This window comes from Crassostrea angulata, chromosome 5, assembly GCF_025612915.1.
Source record: "Crassostrea angulata isolate pt1a10 chromosome 5, ASM2561291v2, whole genome shotgun sequence".
NCBI lineage: Eukaryota > Metazoa > Mollusca > Bivalvia > Ostreida > Ostreidae > Magallana > Magallana angulata.
The window spans coordinates 4,274,904-4,297,546 of NC_069115.1; the positions used below are offsets into that span (position 1 = coordinate 4,274,904).

Genomic DNA, 22,643 nt, shown 5'->3' on the forward strand with positions numbered 1-22,643 from the left:
GAAGTTAAACCGTGTGAAAAGAAGAATATTCATCAGGAATGAAGTGTGTTGCAATCAGCATAATTAATTAAATGTGTACATCATATTTTTGCACATGATTTGACAGACTGCTCCATTGTTAACTTGTTATTGGCCAACAAGCTTTTCATATCTCCCTCTGGGTCATCTATTAAATACTGACAGGCTTATGATATTAAAATCTGATCAGTTGGTACATCATGGGTGGAAATGAAAAGTTCACTTTGGACTTAATGGATTATCAAAAAAATGATATCAAATCCTGTTCTATTGTAAAACATTAGATTATATTACTAAAGAAAAGGTTTATCCCGACTTATAAGTGGGTCACTTTGACCTCATTTTGGAATTTATTAATATATTCAAATCAAATCTGGGTCATACCTCTATAGTCAACTACTATCTTGTAGTGTATTTTTTTTTTTAAAGATGGATACTTTAGACTTTTCGAAAATATTTTATGGTGTACATATTCATTGTAGTTCAAAACAAATTGAGACAAGTGTATCATGTTCATGTAACAGTGAAGTTTTCTTTGTTTATTCATGTACGTGCAGTTATTTTGTAAATTGCATTCATATTTTTAAAAAAGTAAGATCTTTGTTGCATTTTAAAGGGAGATTTGATAGGCATTTAATCGAGATGAAAAAAAATACAAATGTAAAGATTTCTATGGGAGTTTTTTTTCTTGTGCAATTTTATCATTTTTTAAATAAAAGTCCCTTTATAAGGGAATTGCCATATGGATGTTTCTCCATTATTGTATCTTGGCTGTATTTTATTTATTATTGAAAACAATTTCAGATTTTTGAACAAAATAAATTTGGAACTGTTTGAAATTGTTTTGTTTTTACATAAAGAAGAAACCTTGCTCAGCTTTTGTGAAAGCAAAAATATAAATAGTTTCAGTAAGTTTCAGTTGCGGAAACCCTTTGTAAACAATATGTTTCCAATTGTATATGGAGGTTGAAACTATGCAGAAACTTCAAGTTTCAGTAAGTTTCCATCGCGGAAACCATTTGTAAACAATATGTATCCCAAACGTATATGGAGATTGAAACCATGCAGAAACTTCAAGTTTCAGTAAGTTTCCGTTGCGGAAACCATTTGGATTCATGGACAGCCTAAGTTTCAGCACTGCGGAAACTTAATGAAACTTGAAGTTTCCGTGCTGAAACCTGTCGGAAACTTAAAGTAACCTTAAGTTTCCGCAGAGTTTCCAAAGGGTTTCCGCAGCGCTGAAACCAGATATTTCATCCAGTGTGTAAATTCAAGTTTGCAGAATCACAGTCCCTAGTGGTAGGGCGGGACCGTGATGGCGGTTTGAATTTTTACATAGGAATATAAAGAGAAAATCTTTAAAAGTATTCTGGGAAAGTTTTCGGTTCAAAACTCAGTACTTAGTGTGAAAGCACAGGTTATGCAGATTTAAATTTGATGAAACCATGATTCCCTAGAGAAAAGTGGGGCCATGAAATGGGGGAGGGGGGGGGGGGTATATAGGAATAGAGAAAAATGGGGCTTGGTATTTACCAAAAAATAAGAGGTGGATAAAAATTGGCAGATTTTCAATTTTTTTTAGCAAGATTCACTGTACTCAGTTGTGGCCCCTGGGCCTCTTGTTCTACTCTTATATCTATATTTTACAATGCCAAAAACTATATTGAATGACATAGTTAAGGGGAATTTACTAACTTAATGAATTTAGTTAAAAAATATATTTAATTTGGAGGCGGAAGGTTTTCGAGGAGAAAATGAACAATTTTTATAACTCAAAAGTTTTGAAGCACTGTAACTTTAGCTTCCCATGCTTATGGTTTTGTTTTCTTAATTAATAAGCATTTTCTTACAAGTCTGTTATATTATGAGTAACACTTTGAGACCTTTAATTAATTTTATTGTGTGTTCTTTTGTTAATAACTGAAAACAGCGTTTTATTAGTGCAAAAAAGTCAAAATATTAGTTACGTGATGAAATAGTTAATTTCTTTTTATTAGTTTAGATTTCATTAATTAAAAAAATATATATATATTTGATGCTACGGTTCATTTCTATAAAAATAAGAGAGTGAAAAGTGATATATCTGTAAGAACTGCGAACGCTTACGCCCGTTTCCCACCTACAGTTTTCATCCAAATATTTTGATTTTCTGTCAGATATTTTTTTAAAAAGTTATCTATTAAAAAGATAATCGATTTCAAATTGATTTATATTAAAAAAAACATTTGTAGTCAAATATCTATTTTTTTATCGAAAGTTTTTTGCTTACGGGGGGTCTAAAATTTTCTTCATTGAAATATGTCTCTACCCCGGTATGTATGAGGAAAATATTACATGCATTTAGCGGCCAATATGTGCTTAAAAGAGTTTTTGGGAGTTGATTTTTAATCAACTCTCCTATGCAGTCACTCGGACAAACCGAAAGTGAAACAGTGTTTGGACCTCAGCACAATTAAATTATTGCTCCTGACAAGACTTAGTTCTTGAAACTAATTGATGAATTCGATGTAATGTATGCTAAAGCATTGTTTTTCAAGGAAACTTATTACAAATACCTTAAAAATAGTCAGATTTTAAATGATACGAACAATTTAAATATTTTTTGTAGTCGTATGTATTCCTACGCCAGAGTTCAATATAGTCTCGTTCAACTTGACGCTCGGCTGTCTCCGTAAACCCTTGTCGGAGATTTACGGTGTCAGCCGAGCGTTTGGTTGAACCAGACTATAGTTCAATATTGCTTGGATCCATACAATTTTCGAAAAATATTTCTTCCACTGATACATACTTTGATTGAATTAATTTTATCTTTAAATATTATTTAACATGATTCATATGGAGGTTTCTCGACATTCTAGTCGAAAAAGTTCAAAAATTCATATTATAAAAATATGCGTAATTCAAATTAGAAATTACGTATACGTGAACTTGTCATGCAAAAAAAACATATCATTGATTTTAAAATAAATAAACATCGACAAAATCAACTCCCATCAATTCTTCAATACTTTGATTTTAGTCTGACTTTATCATTATAATTTCGAGCTGTCCGTTATATTTCTTCGGTCGATGAAGGCTTTGACCAATCGATGAAAGGGTCTGTCTTTTCTACGTAGCTATGCTTTATAGCTTTGAACTTTAATGAAGAAAGGTCTTTTAAAATCCACCATAGCGCTGAAAAAAGCATATGGACCCCTAGTTTTGTGTTGAATGTTGGTTAAGCTGTAAGTGCAGAGTTTCACAAAATACTTTATGATACAACTTTAAGGTTTTTTTCGCCGGATCCACTCCTCTTAACGAGTGATGTTGTCGAACATTCCACAGCACTTCCACTGTATCATCACCTCCTGGTTAAGCTACTGGACTTTCAACTAAAAAAAGCAAAACATTAAATTGCGTAAAGGTATTGCCAATTTGTTTTAATAAAAGATCAAGTCCTGGAAGAATATATAATTCATTTAATTCGTTTAAGATTATTAACAGTTTTGATGTGTAAACATGTTGGAAAGTAATGTTATTAATATCATTATACGAATCTCTACACAAGTATATTTCTCGGAAGTGATGATAGATCATAATATAATAAAACATTGACTTTATTCAATGGACAATGTCTAGGAAGAAAAGAGCAAACACGTCTAACATAGTCCTAAGATGGGAAAAATAACTCGAGAGAGACCAGAAAAGACATGGCAAAGGTCAGCAGAAAGATGTAAAGATGTTCATGACAATAGCTGTATTATTGCTAGATGTAACATGAGCTGCGCTGTATTTAATATAAGTATGAAAGGATCGACGATATTAAAACAAACATAAGAATCATATGGTTAAATAAAATGGATAAATGAAAATATGTTATGTCGATCGCAAATATAATGTTAAAAACGATGTACACATCTTTAAGAATTGTAACATTTTTATAATGAGTTAATGGAGCTGATAGTGATGAAAGAGTAAAAATAAAATATTTTTTTAAATGTAAAAAATATCTTCCTTTCAAAAATATAAAAGATATTTAATTGCATTAACAAGCATAATTTCCATCTTTCTAATTAAGTATTCAGACTATACATTTTCAGTAGTCGTAAAACATTATTGACTCTTTGCTAGACTTGTCTTGCTCAAATGAATAATTAATCAGTGACAGCAATTTATCTCACTTTACAACAATTTGCAGATAAGATTGTTTCGATTAATTTTTGATCTTTGCGCATAGCACAGTGTGTCGTTTCCAATTCACTGGGAGGAAACAATTGTCGACACGTTTTCAGGCAGATTTCAATATAAGGTAATCACTCACTTATATTTGTACCTTATCTGTACATTGCCTTATAATATATCATGAATTCCCGATGAAAATATCAAAATGTTTTAAGAGTAGAAGTATGCGTTTCTTATGCATTCACATATTCCAATTCCTTTGATTTTAATTCTATAATTTCGTATTAAATGTAGGTCGGGCAGTATTTATGTTCAAATTAAGCGGCGAAACTGATATATTTGCTCATCTTATAATCAATGGTTTAAAAGATGAATGTATATTAGTGTGGCATGTTGAACTCAACTCAGTGCTTTGTTATTTATTTTTGGACGTATCGGTTGGATTTCAATTATTTTTAGCTCATCTAAGTTAAAAGTATATTAGAATTGAAAAAAGGTCAATGTCGTCACAGTGTCTTTCATGATTATGGTCACTATATGTCAGGTACTAAACCTCACCATAAACATTGAAGTAATCGGAAAGCGCACTAGTGTTGGTATGTTTGGCTTCCAGTGTACATAACATAACCACATTCAAAGAGGTTGGCTCCTTAGGTTTGGTAGCCATTTTTGGTCACCTCTGGTCTAAACATTCTGCATCACATATTAATTTTAGTAGTATATTCATATTTTTCAATGTCCATTAAACTTTACTGTAAAAAATTGTTTAAAAAAATTACATCTCTTCATAGTTTAGTGAGGGATTATATTTCGTGGCGGAAGGTTTTCAAGAATGAAATGAACAATATTCATAAATCACTGTTACTTTAGCTTCCTATTTTTCAACGCTGACCAAACTTCTAGATAATTTGTGTATTACTACATATCAATGAGGTTCTAAAAACATATTCAAACAATATTTTGATATGTTTATCGATATATTTTGGCATATCTAGCTAATATTTCATAGAAGTTAAGAAAAAATAAATTCAGTCTTGGCCCAAAATTAGCTTATTTCATGCTATATTTCAAATTTTAAAGATGTGACCGCTATGTGTTTTACTTTTATTTGAGACATTAAGTGTATTCTATTTGTATGCCAAGTTTTGGAAAGATGACATTGCTATAATTTTTTCTCTTTGCGTTACAATTTGATTACTCCAAAATTTTGTAACAACTGTTGAGTTCAATAGGCCTTTGAAGGCAACAGTAAAGAAAGAATTTTTTAACTTTGACTTATATTTTATTTTTATAGCCACTACACGTGTTCAACTTCATACTGTATTGAAATCATAGCTAAATGATAGTTCAAACTATGAATAATAATATCTCTAGAAAATAAACATTCCAACAATTTGAGTGTAATAATTGTGAAAGTTAAATGCATTTAAGGATTTTTAAACATAATTTTGCATTTATTTCTACCATGATCCATTTAGTGAAAAGGGGCCATAATGGGAGTCAACTTTTAAAGCTTCAGATGTAGGAGGAAAAAAACATCGAAAATATTTCCGATGTCATGATTTCTTGAACCAAGTATTTAGTGTAAAATACGTTTTTGAGGAAACAGGGTGTAAAATAACCTCCATTAAAGATATAATAGCTGTAACAATCTCCAAAATCCTCATTCTCTAATGATATTTGATATGGATATAAATAATGCAAGATTATTTTAGTGTCAGAGAGGACTTGTTTCACCAGGACTTCCTGTGGGTAACCACCACCGTGATAATAGAGATCCACGGATGCATAAAAATGCGACGCAATGGTGTCAGAATTTAAATTTTAAATTCATTGATTGTTCATTGATTGTTCTACTGCAAAGTTTTATGTATGTTGTTTCAACGTGAATGAGAAATTCATCAATTATGAAGTGGTTAAGAAAATATTTACTCTATATTCCGACTATCAGTTGGTAAAATAACATAATGCCAGCTGGTGAGTACTAAGGTAAATATTAGTTTAATTTTGGACATTATTATTCAGGTAAGCAATGTTGTCTAAGGATGTTTTTTGTTTAAAATTTGACGAAGAAACATCATGGTGAAATTTTAAATGTAAGACAATTCTGTGGATCAGAATTGTGTCAGTCTTTTAGCTTAAATGTCATTTTCATAGCTAGAAGTAACACACATTTCGCCCTAATTGGAAAAAAAGAGCGGCCATCAACTCTTGGTAATTAGGTACATTGTATATCCATCTGTATTATTTGGAGCGTAGCTTTTTGTGGTCATGGGCTCATGAACAAGTTGCGAGGTAGTAATACCTATGCAAACAAAGAGCAATTGTCTTCGGAAACAACGATACGAAATCAATAAAATCTTAAAGCATCAATCCCTCACATTATAGCTTATATGCTTGTATACAATACAATGCCTGTGAATTTTTAATTGATGTAAACTCTTTTTTGAATAGGTTCCTCATTTCTGCCATATCATTCTGTAATACCTTTCTCTAATAATTGACAGGTGTTTTTATGTTAATATTGCTTCTTCATCGATTTTTGAGCTTTCTTTGGCTTTCGTCTCCAGATACGAGAGAATTGTGACAATGTGACCAAGTAATTGACATGAGTTTCATCGGAAGTACACCTGATGTTTCAATTACGTCGTCATTGTTACGTAATGAATCAACAAGAAAGCAGCCGTCTAGATTTACGTTAGGTGAACTTGCTGTTCTCTCTGGGTCCACGTTTCCATCTTCCTCACAAAACTACCCAGAACCGCATTTGTTGGTGAGTACTTAATGTAACAGTTCTTCGCTGTACAGATTGATTGATTTAATTTCATCTTATTTAAAGATATAAATGTTTATATCGCTGATACTTCTTTAATCTTTATTCCATACAAAATCAGAAGTTGTATTGTCTGAAAACATCATCAATCAAAGTCGTTCTTAATTTATTGTAAAATTGCTCATATACATGTACATGTATGTATGTAATTTGTATAACAGCCTTTATATATATAGGGGATAGGAGTTAGGTTAGTATGAAACAGATATTTCTATTGGGGATAGGAGTAAGGTTAGTATGAAAAAGAAATATGTTAGAATGAAACAGATATTTCTATTGGGGATAGGAGTTAGGTTAGTATATGAAACAGATATTTCTATTGGGTATAGGAGTAAGGTTAGTATGAAACAGAGATTTCTATTGGGGATAGGAGTAAGGTTAATATGAAACAGAGATTTCTATTGGGGATAGGAGTAAGGTTAGTATGAAACAGATATTTCTATTGGGGATAGGAGTAAGGTTAATATGAAACAGAGATTTCTATTGGGGATAGGAGTAAGGTTAGTATGAAACAGATATTTCTATTGGGGATAGGAGTAAGGTTAGTATGAAACAGAGATTTCTATTGGGGATAGGAGTAAGGTTAATATGAAACAGAGATTTCTATTGGGGATAGGAGTAAGGTTAGTATGAAACAGATATTTCTATTGGGGATAGGAGTTAGGTTAGTATATGAAACAGATATTTCTATTGGGTATAGGAGTAAGGTTAGTATGAAACAGAGATTTCTATTGGGGATAGGAGTAAGGTTAATATGAAACAGAGATTTCTATTGGGGATAGGAGTAAGGTTAGTATGAAACAGATATTTCTATTGGGGATAGGAGTAAGGTTAGTATGAAACAGAGATTTCTATTGGGGATAGGAGTAAGGTTAATATGAAACAGAGATTTCTATTGGGGATAGGAGTAAGGTTAGTATGAAACAGATATTTCTATTGGGGATAGGAGTATGGTTAGTATGAAGTACCGTAAACCTTACTATATCTCAGACTACCAATGAGTTCCGGAACAGCTGTCTCTAAATGTCGTTGGTTACCCGCTTTCATCACATAATTCACTTCTTTCTCGTTATTAAACGTTTACATGTTTATCGGGTTTCTGACTTTGAACAGGCAACGTTAATCTCGATTGATTTTCGAAAATAAGTTTGATAAGTGTAAGACCGCAAATGAAGGTGATAGCGATCGATATGTGCTTGGCTGGTATCACAGTGACATCAGTAGACTTGGCGTTAGTTTCATAGATTATATGTATTTTATTACTAGGATGATCATGTTCAAATAGGTCATTGAACGAGTAATCAATACTACAAGTAATACAAAAAAAAATCCAAACTATACAAGTAGCACAAATAATATTAATACCACATTAAAAACAAATAATAAAAGCACCGCCAAAACAAGAATATTACTAAAACCGATTTTGTTTGACTTTTCCGATCGCGTCGCGTTCAACTCTTTCAGCTACGTCATACATAAACAATATCCGCACCATAACCACAATTTTTTTTATTGGTGGATTCAGCTTACCGCTGATTGGCTGCTGGTTAACTAAGACTAAATTATGCACGGACAGAACAACAACATATCAGAGAATGAAAACTTCACATGGGTACTCGTGATTGTCGAAATTGGGCTATTTTTCGAAAGTGTACACTTATGATAAAACATACATACGGTACATAACATACATAGCTGTAGCTCTATGTAGAAATTTTGGGTTAGTAAATATAAAGCTTCAGTGCATACAATACTTACATGTACAAAAAAACTTAACGACAATTTACCACGCATAAAAATAACGCTTTCGAAAAAGATTTATGGTCCATGATCGGTGGTTCAGAGACAGGTAAAATAAAGAAATCTACAGTAAATGGTTTGGTGATATTTTAGTATATATATTTACACCGAAAGTGATAGGGGAACAGAAAAGAAAAGATTCCGTCACTTGCCTAATGAAGACGCACCTGTACAAACCCCCTTGCACTCTCCACTTCCGTCTCATTCTTTCACACCATCGTTCAGTTCTTTTATTGACTGTCGATTGCCGATCGAAAGGTGTAGAAATCGAGGAATTCATATCTATCACTTCGACTGGCAAGTTAGTAGGTAATACATGACTGTGCATTATACATTTACGGTATTTACATGAAATGAACGCTTAGCACATGCAACTTTAAAATATTATATTTTTAATAACGCCGTACTCTGGACCGTAGCTTGAGGCTACGGTTTAACGCCCGTTTACAGAGGAGAGAGAGAAAGAGAGAGAGAGAGAGAGAGAGAAAGAGAGAGAGAGAGAGGGAGAGAGAGAGAGAGAGAGTTTTGCATAGAATTTAAATATAGGGGATAGTCGATAATGACTCCATATTGGGGAGAAATGAACTGTTCTGAGAAATCCTTCATTCTGGTATTGCATAAGCGTGTACTGATAACTCCGCCTAAGAAAAGGAGTTAGCCAATCATAAAGTTTTCACAACGGCGGAGTGTATAATTTATGCATGACGTAGCTGACAGACATGATCGTGACGCTATAGGAAAAATCCAACCAAATCGGTTTTGATAATATCACAACTAATACAAATACCACAAATTATGTAAATGCCACACATTATGTAAATTATACAAATAATTCAAGTACCACAAATAATACAAATACCACAAATAATACAAGTACCACACTTCATATAAATGCCAAAAATAATAAAAGTGCTACAAATAAATACCAAAAATAATATAAATACTACACATAATACAAGTACCACGAATAATATAAATACCACAAATTATACAGATCCCACAGATAATACAAGTACCACAAATAATACAAGTACCACGAATAATACAAGTAACACATATAATACAAGTACCACAAATAATACAAATACCACAAATAATACAAATACCAAAAATAATACAACTACCACAAATAATACAAGTACCACAAATAATGCAAGTACCACAAATAATACAAGTACCACGGATAATGCAAATAATGCAAGCACCACATATATTAAAGAACCACATATAATACAAGTACCACGAATAATGCAAATAATACAAGTACCACAAATAATAAAGAACCACAAATAAATCAAGTACCACAAATAACACAAGTACCACAAATGATACAACTACCACAAATAATAAAAACACCACAAATAATACAAGTACCATAAATAATAAAAATACCACAAATAATACAAATACCACAAATAATACAAGTACCACAAATAATACAAGTACCAAAAATAATACAACTACCTCAAATAATACAAATACCACAAATAATACAAGTACCACAAATAATACAAGTACCACAAATAATACAAGTACCACGGATAATGCAAATAATACAAGTACCACATATATTAAAGTACACCAAATAATACAAGTACCACGAATAATGCAAATAATACAAGTACCACAAATAATAAAGAACCACAAATAATACAATTACCAGAAATAACACAAGTACCACAAATAATACAACTACCACAAATAATACAAGTACCACAAATAATACAAGTACCATAAATAATACAACTACCACAAATAATACAAATACCACAAATAATACAAGTACCACGAATAATACAAGTACACCAAATAATACAAGTTCCACAAATTATAAAGAACCACAAAAAATACAAGTACAACATGTAATACAACTACTACAAATAATACAAGTACCACAAATAATACAAATACCACAAATAATTCAAGTACCACGAATAATGAAAATACCACAAAAATACAAGTACCACAAATAATACAAGTACCACAAATAATACAATACCACGAATAATGCAAATACCACAAATGATACAGGTACCACAAATAATACAAGTACCACGAATAATGCAAATACCACAAATAATACAGGTACCACAAATAATACAAGTACTACAAATAATAGAACTACCACAAATAATACAAGTACCACAAATAATAAAGTACCACAAATAATACAACTACCACAAATAATACAAGTACCACAAATAATACAAGTACCACAAATAATACAAGTACCACGGATAATGCAAATAATACAAGTACCACATATATTAAAGTACCACAAATAATACAAGTACCACGAATAATGCAAATAATACAAGTACCACAAATAATAAAGAACCACAAATAATACAATTACCACAAATAACACAAGTACCACAAATAATACAACTACCACAAATAATACAAGTACCACAAATAATACAAGTACCATAAATAATACAACTACCACAAATAATACAAATACCACAAATAATACAAGTTCCACGAATAATACAAGTACACCAAATAATACAAGTACCACAAATTATAAAGAACCACAAATAATACAAGTACAACATGTAATACAACTACCACAAATAATACAAGTACCACAAATAATACAAATACCACAAATAATTCAAGTACCACGAATAATGAAAATACCACAAAAATACAAGTACCACAAATAATACAAGTACCACGAATAATACAAGTACCACGAATAATGCAAATACCACAAATGATACAGGTACCACAAATAATACAATTACCACGAATAATGCAAATACCACAAATAATACAGGTACCACAAATAATACAAGTACCACAAATAATAGAACTACCACAAATAATACAAGTACCACAAATAATAAAGTACCACAAATAATACAACTACCACAAAAAATACAGGCACCACAAATAATACACGTACCACAAATAATACAAGTACCACAAATAATAAAGTACCACAAATAAAACAACTACCACAAATAATACAGGTACCACAAATAATACACGTACAACAAATAATACAAATACCACAAATAATACAAGTACCACAAATAATACAAATACCACAAATAATACAACTACCACAAATAATACAAGTACTACGAACAATGCAAATACCACAAATAATACAGGTACCACAAATAATACAAGTACCACAAATAATAGAACTACCACAAATAATACAAGTACCACGAATAATACAAGTACCATAAATAATACAAATACCACAAATAATACAAGTACCACGAATAATGCAAATAATACAAGTACCACAAATAATAAAGAACTACAAATAATACAATTACCACAAATAACACAAGTACCACAAATAATACAACTACCACAAATAATAAAGAACCACAAATAATACAAGTACCACAAAAAATGCAAATACCACAAATAAAACAAGTACCACAGATAATACAAGTACCACGAATAATGCAAATACCACAAATAATACAAGTACAACATGTTATACAACTACCACAAATAATACAAGTACCACAAATAATACAAATACCACAAATAATTCAGGTACCACGAATAATGAAAATACCACAAAAATACAAGTACCACAAATAATACTAGTACCACAAATAATACAAGTACCACGAATAATACAAATACCACAAATGATACAGGTACCACAAATAATACAAGTACCACGAATAATGCAAATACAACAAATAATACAGGTACCACAAATAATACAAGTACCACAAATAATAGAACTACCACAAATAATACAAGTACCACAAATAATAGAACTACCACAAATAATACAAGTACCACAAATAATACAAATACCACAAATAATACAACTACCACAAATAATACAGGTACCGTCAATAATACAAATACCACAAATAATACAAGTACCACAATTAATACAAGTACCACGAATAATGCAAATACCACAAATAATACAAGTACAACATGTAATACAACTACCACAAATAATACAAGTACCACAAATAATACAAATACCACAAATAATTCAAGTACCACGAATAATGAAAATACCACAAAAATACAAGTACCACAAATAATTCAAGTACCACGAATAATGCAAATACCACAAATAATACAAGTACAACATGTAATAGAACTACCACAAATAATACAAGTACCACAAATAATACAACTACCACAAATTATACAGGTACCACAAATAATACACGTACCACAAATAATACAAATACCACAAATAATACAAGTACCACGAATAATGCAAATACCACAAATAATACAAGTACCACAAATAATACAAGTACCACAAATAATACAAGTACCACAAATAATACAAATACCACAAATAATTCAAGACCACGAATAATGAATATACCACAAAAATACAAGTACCACAAATAATTCAAGTACCACAAATAATTCAAGTACCACAAATAATATAAGTACCACAAATAATAAAAATGCCACAAATAATACTGGTACCACAAATAATACAAGTACCACAAATAATACAAATACCACAAATAATATAAATACCACAATAATACAAATACCACAAATAATACAGGTACCACAAATAATACACGTACCACAAATAATACAAATACCACAAATAATACAAGTACCACAAATAATACAAATACCACAAATAATACAAGTACCACAAATAATACAGTTGCCACAAATAATACAAGTACCACGAATAATACAAATAACACAAGTACCACAAATAATACAAGTACCACAAATAATTCAAGTACCACAAATAATACAAGTACCACAAATAATACAAGTACCACAAATAATAAAAATGCCACAAATAATACTGGTACCACAAATAATACAAGTACCACAAATAATAGAACTACCACAAATAATATAAATACCACAAATAATACAAATACCACAAATAATTCTGGTACCACAAATAATACAAGTACCACAAATAATAGAACTACCACAAATAATACAAATACCACAAATAATACAGGTACCACAAATATAACACAAACTAGACTTTCACCTGTGCGTGCACGAGTTGACATTTCATAATTACTCTCGGGATTTGTCATAGTAAATGCACTGTGTTAGAGTTATCTCCAATATTTTTTTTGATGAACAGAATTTATAGGAAATTTCTAATCTAAATTTACACGTATTTGTATTATTGTTTCTGAGTTTATCCATGCAAATGTGATATTTTGGAAATATAAACTAAAGAGCCTCTTGTGATTAAGCGTGAATTTAATGCGCATGATTGTAAATTCCAAAAAATCCAGATGATTCCCTGATTTTTTTTTGCGATATTTTCATTGATTATTAATTAGCGAAGCTTGATTGAGAAAAAATAAAAACAAATTCATTTGATAATCTTCAACTACCAATGATGTTAAAAATATATAAAACAAAAGACTCTTCCGATTTATCGGTATTAAAGGTAAAAAAAATCGAGTCTATTATTTTAATATATAGTACAATGTAGTATAGATACCACATATAATAATACAAGCACAATGAATAATACAGATACACGAAACATACAAGTACCAGAACTTATACAAGTTCCGCAAATAATAAGTACCATACATAATACAAGTACCACAACATATACAAATACCCCAAATGCTAAAAATAATGCCTAGTAAGTGGTACTGAAATGAAAATTGATACACATATATAAATGTACATTTCTTTCTCTCAGGATCCTTTCAAAGACGCCAAAAAACTTCTTCATACAATTCGCCTAAAAAAGTCAAAGGAACAAACTGATGACCCGCAGGTATGTTAGGTATATGGTACGGCAAAGTATTGCAGAAATACTCAACGTTTATCAACCATGTTTATGGTACAATATCAAGTGTGTCAAAGAGCATTTGTAGTTTTTTATAGAATTTTTTTTTGCTTTCAATGAATGTCTGTTTTTGCTCATACTTTTAAAAAATTCAAATCTTGTAAGTGTTATTCATTTTAACCTCAGAATGAATGTGATTCGGCAGACGAAGTTCTTAAGCTGGTCAGAAAGAAAGGCCGGAAAAAACCAAGGAATAAGGAACAAGCACAGGTGAGAGATGCAGATATCACGGAAATTAACAGCAAGCACACGCGAGCTAACATATTAGCATTTAAACCACACAAAGCCCAGAAATAGAGAGTTAGCAAAGGTAAGGGGATTCCAAAAGGAAATTAAGGAATAAAGAGCTAGCCTAGCACATGTACGTGTAAGTCTCAGAAAATTAAATCAAGTGGGGGGGGGGGGGAAGCATAGGTGAAATGACACCACAGAACACCCCGGAATAAAGAGATTGGACAGGTAAGATAAAGCTACAATAATAAAGAGGGGTTGCGCAGGTGAGTGACCATATTTGCATACAACATGTAATGTCCCATAATATATGTCTTATCCAGAATTTTTTTCCACTATCGTTCATCCCTCGGTTGACCGAATGTCGTCGAACATATGAAATGTGTTAATGTTTATAAGATATATATAAAAAAATAAAATAGAAAAGAAGATAAAATTGATATAATTTTTGGGGGTCGTTCAAGCCTTTCAATTAACGGAAATGTGTTCAGATGTGGCTAACTGGTATTGAACTGCCATTCTGCCATTTCATTGTGTTGGTTATCATAATCACGTAATACAAATGAAATGTGCATTTTAAAGATGATTGTGGAAGTATTGTTACATAAAAGTTTAAAATTTATCAATTTAAACTTAACTATAACAGTTTTAAAACTGTTATGGTTAAGTTTAAATTGATAAAATCTAAACTTTTAATGTAACAGTTTTATAAATATGCATGTATAAGTTTACAGATTACACACTGTATATTTTCATCTTTACTTTTAAGAATTGCATAAAGTATATAATGGGAACTGTAAATTGTAAAAAAAAAATTCATTTACGCTTTGAAAAAAAAACCAAAATCGACAGACAAAAGTTCTATTGGCCTTAAAGTTCAAACTATTTTAATAAGATTATTGCAGGGTTTTTTGTTGTTTTAGTTTATAATGATCTCTGGCATTTTTATACCATTGTTCCGCCATGAATGACAACGATTAAATTGCTCATTTGGTAACCAACATGAAAATGTGCAGTTTTTCAAATTCAAAGAAAAATAGCATTTAACTTTTATAAAATCCCAGATATATATATATATATATATATATATATATATATATATATATATATATATATATATATAAGGAATAAGGAATCATTCTTCGAGTATTATGAGGTGATAATTTTGGTCGGGGCGTGATCAAATCCAATAAAGCCCGAAGGGCTTTATGATAGATTTGATCACGCCCCGACCAAAATTATCACCTCATAATATTCAAAGAATGATTCCTTATTACTTATATTTATATAATTTTAGGCCATCGTACGATTTAATATTAAATATAAATAAGCAAACCCAGCTGGCGCCTCAATTTGGCGTCATTTGTATTATGGGTTATGTAGTACAAAATCGATACGTAGTGTTATCACAGGCAAAGACACTGGATAATGTAAATATAAATATATATATATATATATTCAAGAATACGTATACTTTTAACGTTTTAATACATCATTACACAATTGATATTAAGATTTCCTTTAAACATATAAAAGCTTGGCTATTCTTTATTCTTATATCATATATTTAGAAGGACGCCGAACAAAGACATAAAGATTCTGAAACACAAACAGACATGGAAATCGAGGAAGTCATCAAGGAACTTGAGGAGCTGGATAAGCTATCGGCCATTGTCTCGGGAGACCGACATTCATACCGGAAGTCAATGTCGCATGTCAATCAAGACCCGGATATCAAAATTGCTGATGACTTATTGCAGGAGTTGGATTCTGCTATTTTCCGGAATACTTGTACACAAACGGATTATCTTTCTAACAAAAAGATTTTTCAAGAAACAATTGATTTCCCGTTGCCTCGTCGAGCGGTGCAATCTAAGATAGACCACAGGTGGCCCAAGGGTCACAAGCTGCACCTGAAATTTTGCTTCGATAAAAAAATACGTGCAAAAGATGTTTGAATTTTTTCATAGTTTATGTAATACATACTTTGTACATGGTCTTTGTGCCTTAACTAAAAAAATATTTTTAAGATAGTTGAATTCTTTGTTTAACTTATCAAACTTTAAAACTTGATTGTCTGGCATTTTTGCCTTTAAAAGAACCAACATTGGCATTTTAATCACCAAAATAATCCTGTATGTTAACAAACAAAGGATTTTTTTAACCTGGATGACTTATCTTAAGAAAATACTCTTTTCCTCTTCGACCGACGTATTGCCAACCACATCTTTTTGATGATATTAAAGAAATATTTAGAGAAATTAAAAGTTTCTCAAACCATTTGCATTAATGGTTTTTTTTTCATCTTTATCTAAAATAAATTTAAACTAGAACGCCCGTTTCACATATCATTCTTCGGACTAAGTTATAGTTTAAAAAAAAAATGTTTTGCTACGTCATGCAATTTATTTTTTTTAGATGATTTAAATTTTATAAACCCAATGTGGTATATAAAAAGTAGAATTATATAGAATTATATATTGAACTTCTGATTTTTAAATAAGGTTAAATATTTATGGCAACATTAATGCGATGTTTTACCCATCGTTTCCACAGCTCTTTTATTTTTTTTATTGTTTTTTTTTTAAATATTGCTTTAATAATAACATTGTTAATGTTATTTATAACGCGGGTTATGTAATTTTTTTCTGCAATGTTCGATACCTTCATAACACGCATGAATCATCAGAAAAAGCATTTTATTATTTGTTTTAACATCTTTCTTTTAGCTAATAAATAAATTGATTATGAAAAGTAATCAAATGCACTAAATTACTGTTTATGAACATAAGTACGTTAGCAAAAAGAAACAGCCAAATTGTCTCCTGCGAGATCTTGAGTCTGACATCATCATGATTACTTCGTGCAGTCCGTGGTATTTCGTAGGTCGCTGTAGGTTAAGACCAATCAATAAACAAGGCGTGTAAATTTCAGAACTATCAATTTCTTCTCAGTATCAGCTGCTGTAGATTTCGACCAATCGATAAACGGGGCGTGTAGATTTCAGTCTGTTTCTATAGAGGTATGAATTAACTATAAGTTTTCGTAAGAAATCGAAGGAATAATACTTGGTAGATGTAAATATAATTATATGAACTTCTCTGAATAATATAAACCGGAAAGGTAAAGCTTTTTTCAGATAAATAAAGTTGTACTTTAAAAATGAAGAAAGGGATGAACAGGTAAAGAAGATTATTTTTTTATTAAAATGATATATAGTAAGCTACATGCAAGACTGTAAAACAATATTATTATATCAGGTGTCAAACGGGTTAATCTTTAGGGCAAGGAGCAAACATGTAACTATGGAGTAGGCCAACCATATGAGAATGCATTACCTTATCATCTCTCTCTCTCTCTCTCTCTCTCTCTCTCTCTCTCTCTCTCTCTCTCTCTCTCTCTTGAATGTAAATTATGTAAAGAATAGTACTATAGTAACATCCTGTTCGCCCTGTTTCTCGATTAGTCAAGTTTTTTAAACGTAGCTGATCAAAGCCGTTTATCATATTCTCGTCAAATGACCGTTATTTCCATTGCTTCAAAAATATTATCAAGATGTGATAGTTCTACATGTATCATACTGATTCTTAGTTCAAACATAAAGATGCTAAAAGAAAATGAGTAACGGTCGCATTATATAAATAGTGCCTGTTTGGGAGGGTAACAGTTGAAATTGACACCCCGAGAAAACCATTGTCAACCGACGCGAAGCGGAGGTTGACAATGGTCTTCGAGGGGTGTCAATTTCAACTGTTATCCTCCCAAACAGGCATTATTTATTTTGTTATACTGAATGTCTTTTTTTAAAATTTTTAAGAAAATTTTACTGCTTTTATAAAGGAATAACGTGAATTCTACAGCGAACCGTACGCGCATAATTTTCGCGCATGTAACATTTTTTAATGTTACCCGTTGCCAAGTGCGTTGCTAACGCTGAGGGTAATAGTAAATATTATTAACTGCGTCTTAACCAATCAGATTTTAGTATTTAACATGAAAGTATAACAAATATATTTGGGGATTTCTGATCCTCTGGAAGAAGAGCTTTGCATAAAAGCATTAAAGGATTAACGTTAACTCTTAAACCCTTTTAGATTTTCCTTTGCTTGAACAGTTTATAACTAGTCAAATGCATAGCTGATATTCAAGATCGATTTGATTCTTTTTATCATCAACCCAACCGCCTTGTATTGTTTCACAAACTTGCGATTTGCGCAAACCAATGGCTCTGACTGTTTATATATCTATATTTGCTATAAGTTTATGAAAAATGTTATCGAGACAATGGTACTTTCATATTGAGGAAATTGTTCTTTCAAAAGTTCTTCTACTTTTTTTCATGGAAATTGTATATCATATCTTTCGGTTAAATTCCATTCATTTTTTTTTCTGCTCTTAAGTGCAGCTTAAATAATTGCTGAATATAAACAACCCATGTATAAAGTCCGAGAATTGATTACATATTAAAGTTACTAGGTATATTTGGTTAAAACCGGCCAGTTTAGATTACTGTCCTGTTTTCCGATTACCCTTTATTTAGCAAAAACAAAATTAGACGATGACAGGAGAAGAAGTCGTAATTCGCAACGTCCTTTTCACATCAACAGAAACGCGTGCTTTTAAAAGGAATCAAGACCAATTATAGATTGTCAGCGGATTTCTGTTCATGTGTGCTTTCAATCGTTTCATCAACTCGGAGTCATAATTTATTCATTGTTTTAGCATCAGATATCACTGCGTTTTATCAAACTCTCGATTGATATCTCCCCTTATGCCGTTGGAAATTATGCATCGTTTGAACTAAGAGACAATACAGGGAGATCAAAAAATCATTATATACTTTTTGATTGTTTTAGAATGTCTAGAAACACTGAACACAGCCTAAGACCATGGTGTATTAAAGCAGTTTGAAATCAAATATGAAAACAGTCGATAATCTGATTGTTGATTGATTGATTGGCAGATATATCGATATCGATTATGTACCACTTTACTGTCCTACCTGCATTATTTAGTATTAAAGGTGTTCACTAGGTTTTTATTTTAAAGAAATAGACTTAAATGAGTTTATGTAACATTCATATTATTACATGTAACGTTAGCTAGATCATAGTTTTGGGCAAAATATTTAATACTTTGCACACGCGTAAACAGCTAAAATGATTAAAAATAAACTTAAATCTTGCATTTATAAACTTTTTCTCACGGCAATGTCAGCGTTGCTTAACGGTATAATTTTGTAAGAATAAAAGTTCTGTACAATCAATAATGAGGTACAATCGTCACAATACACATGTAGTCCTTGTAAACTCTGTCCTGAGTTTTTGCTTCCACTACTTTTTGCTTGATATTTCAATAATCATAAATACCTTTGTTCTCAAACTACGTTCATCCACTAATATGAAAAATGTCCAGATTATCTGTTGTGAAACGCCCCCTCTACCGATTCTGGTTTCAATACACATCCAAAAATAGAAAGTCTACGGGGATTTTGCATTGCATCAGCCATTAATAAGCCCGGATGATAACGTTGAAAAATTGCGCGAGGTATCCCGAGTACTTCCGAATGGAGAAACGATGTAAACATTTCCCATTATAACTCTCCGAAAGAAATTTTGTTTTCGTTCCTGTTAACTTTTATGAGTGAAAAATGAAAATTGCTCAATGAAGATATCTTGGATATATTCCCTTTCATCGATTTCAACTCTATTTCTTTCACAGGTAGGTGTATTTTTATTAAAAATCATCAAAAAGTGACGGAAGCAATAACTTGGGACAGACTATAGTAAACAGCACCTTATAACTAAATAAAATATGTTTTTAAATGAATCCCCAAAAGTAAAACTAAGGCATCAAAAGCATATCGTTCTATAGTCCGCATCATTCAACCGACATCTAATTGCAAAACGATTGATTGGTGTAATCCCCATGGGGCCCATTTTTAGAGTTTTTAACAATTTCTTTTGTTAGAAAACAGTTGATTGAATGCCATTGGATTTTCTGTCATATTCACTCTAATTCTGTACGTAATCTGAATGATAAATTATGCTAGATACTGCAACTTGAGTTTTGTGAGACTGAGGTGTAAAATTCTGGAAATTCATGCTTGAAAGGTAGCTCTCTCTCTCTCTCTCTCTCTCTCTCTCTCTCTCTCTCTCTCATCTATTTCAAATTTAGTCAAATTTAAGAAGTTCATCGAGTACATAAAACATTTTTACGCCAATATTGGTTTCAAATAAATAATTGATGTAAATTTGAATTTAAAGGCCGTTCAAATATCCCTGGACTAAAATACCATAATCAGAGGTCGGTTTGCAAATTAGGATGATTTAATCTTCATTTTTTAGAACTGTGAATACCGATTCTAATTATTGATTAGTGTTTTTATTAACACTAGTCGATGTGTTATATTTAAGGAAAGGATTGAATTGATCCTTTTGATTTTTTGTCTGTAAGGCTTGTTTTAAACAGAACAAAAATTGCTTATTGATTCGGAGCTAATACGAATAAAAAAAATGATATAGATTTTATAAATAGATTCATTAATTAGGCATGTATATCGAATTTGAATGTTGGAGAGAGAGAGAGAGAGAGAGAGAGAGAGAGAGAGAGAGAGAGAGAGAGAGAGAGAGATTCATCCAGTTCCCTGCACTTACCCTTATACACTTATAAGATACAGTAGCTGTGTGTTTTGAAAGGCAATTTAGAAGTTGATCGACGTTATAGCAAATGCTTATATATTTTTAGTGTTTCAATTAAAGTAATTTACATGTTCTTGCTTTTTCCTTACTGAACAAGGTCAAACAAATAATAGAAAATTTGAGGCAAATATTTTATCACATGTACTTTGATTGTGTTTGAAAAATCAACATTAAAGAAATGTAAACTGAAAATATAAAAACTTAAATCCAAAAAGAGGATGAAAGTTATCCGAATTCTAGGGCGTTGGTTTAATAGTAGAAATATAAAACTCAGAAAAGCGTAACCATAACTAATTAGATAAACAACAGATTGGCGACAAGACTTCAGAGATGAAAGAACACACCTCCAAGTTCTCCTTTTATGTGGTATGTTTCCAAAATAAAAAATCCTGAATTTTTCAAATACTGCTTTGATTCATTGTCTTCAACTTGAAAAATGAAAAGAAAAAAAAATTAAACTTCAAAAGCACCCTCAGACTTTATGGTCAGTTGTTGGAGAGTTTATATCTTGTTTTGTTCGTGGTTAAGCAATTATTATTTTATCATTTTTTATTAATTATTTTTTTTTTTTGGGAGGGGGGTGTTGGTTGGGTGGAGTGGGGGTGGGGGTGTTGGTTGGGTGGAGTGGGGGTGGGGGTTGCGAATGAAAATATACATGATACACAAACTGGTGAAAAACAAGAACAAGAATTCTGAAATAAACAATGTACAGAATAAATTGCAGCAAGTATATTCTATCTGGAACCATTAGGTAATTACGCAACGTTTCATAGTTTATGTACAGCCCAATAATAGAAAATCAGTTACTCTATATATCCTCTTGCTTACCCTTTTTAATTTTAATAGTCTGGGTTTCTTTTATGTTATATTTTATAATCTCATCATCCACTTTGAGTAGAAAAACTCGTGGGCCGACTCATTTAACTTAAGTTAACTTTAAGTTAAGTAATATCAAGGATTTTTAATCAACAAAGCGAAACTTAAGTCTTTGTAAGTATTTGGTAAAAGATACAATGTACCGGTATGAAAACAATTTAAACAATTGTTTGTAGACACTGTCGAATAACTTGATATGTGAGATTCCCTT

At 31.2% G+C, this 22,643-nt stretch overlaps 1 protein-coding gene across 4 annotated transcripts; it reads left to right on the forward strand.

Moving 5' to 3' along the window:
• The first annotated feature begins 4,232 nt into the window (after nt 1-4,232).
• On the forward strand, nt 4,233-17,570 carry LOC128183087 (uncharacterized). 4 transcript variants are annotated; one of them, XM_052851948.1, is made up of 5 exons: nt 4,233-4,306; nt 6,750-6,952; nt 14,475-14,552; nt 14,751-14,834; nt 16,427-17,569. In XM_052851948.1, the coding sequence occupies exons 2-5, from the start codon at nt 6,788-6,790 to the stop codon at nt 16,811-16,813; spliced, it is 714 nt and encodes a 237-aa protein (XP_052707908.1). In that variant the 5' UTR covers nt 4,233-4,306; nt 6,750-6,787; the 3' UTR covers nt 16,814-17,569. The 4 variants fall into 4 exon arrangements, with proteins under 4 accessions (XP_052707908.1, XP_052707911.1, XP_052707907.1 ...); XM_052851951.1 differs by lacking the exon at nt 4,233-4,306 and adding an exon at nt 6,032-6,168 and having other exon boundaries at nt 16,430-17,570; XM_052851947.1 differs by lacking the exon at nt 4,233-4,306 and adding an exon at nt 6,032-6,168.
• The last annotated feature ends 5,073 nt before the right edge of the window (nt 17,571-22,643 follow it).

What these genes read in the sequence shown, in the direction of transcription:
- LOC128183087 (XM_052851948.1), top strand. Translation starts at nt 6,788, where the DNA reads ATGAGTTTCATCGGAAGTACACCTGATGTTTCAATTACGTCGTCATTG. An exon ending in ACCCAGAACCGCATTTGTTG is followed by an intron (nt 6,953 to 14,474) that starts GTGAGTACTTAA and finishes TCTTTCTCTCAG; the next exon opens with GATCCTTTCAAAGACGCCAA. An exon ending in AACAAACTGATGACCCGCAG is followed by an intron (nt 14,553 to 14,750) that starts GTATGTTAGGTA and finishes TTTTAACCTCAG; the next exon opens with AATGAATGTGATTCGGCAGA.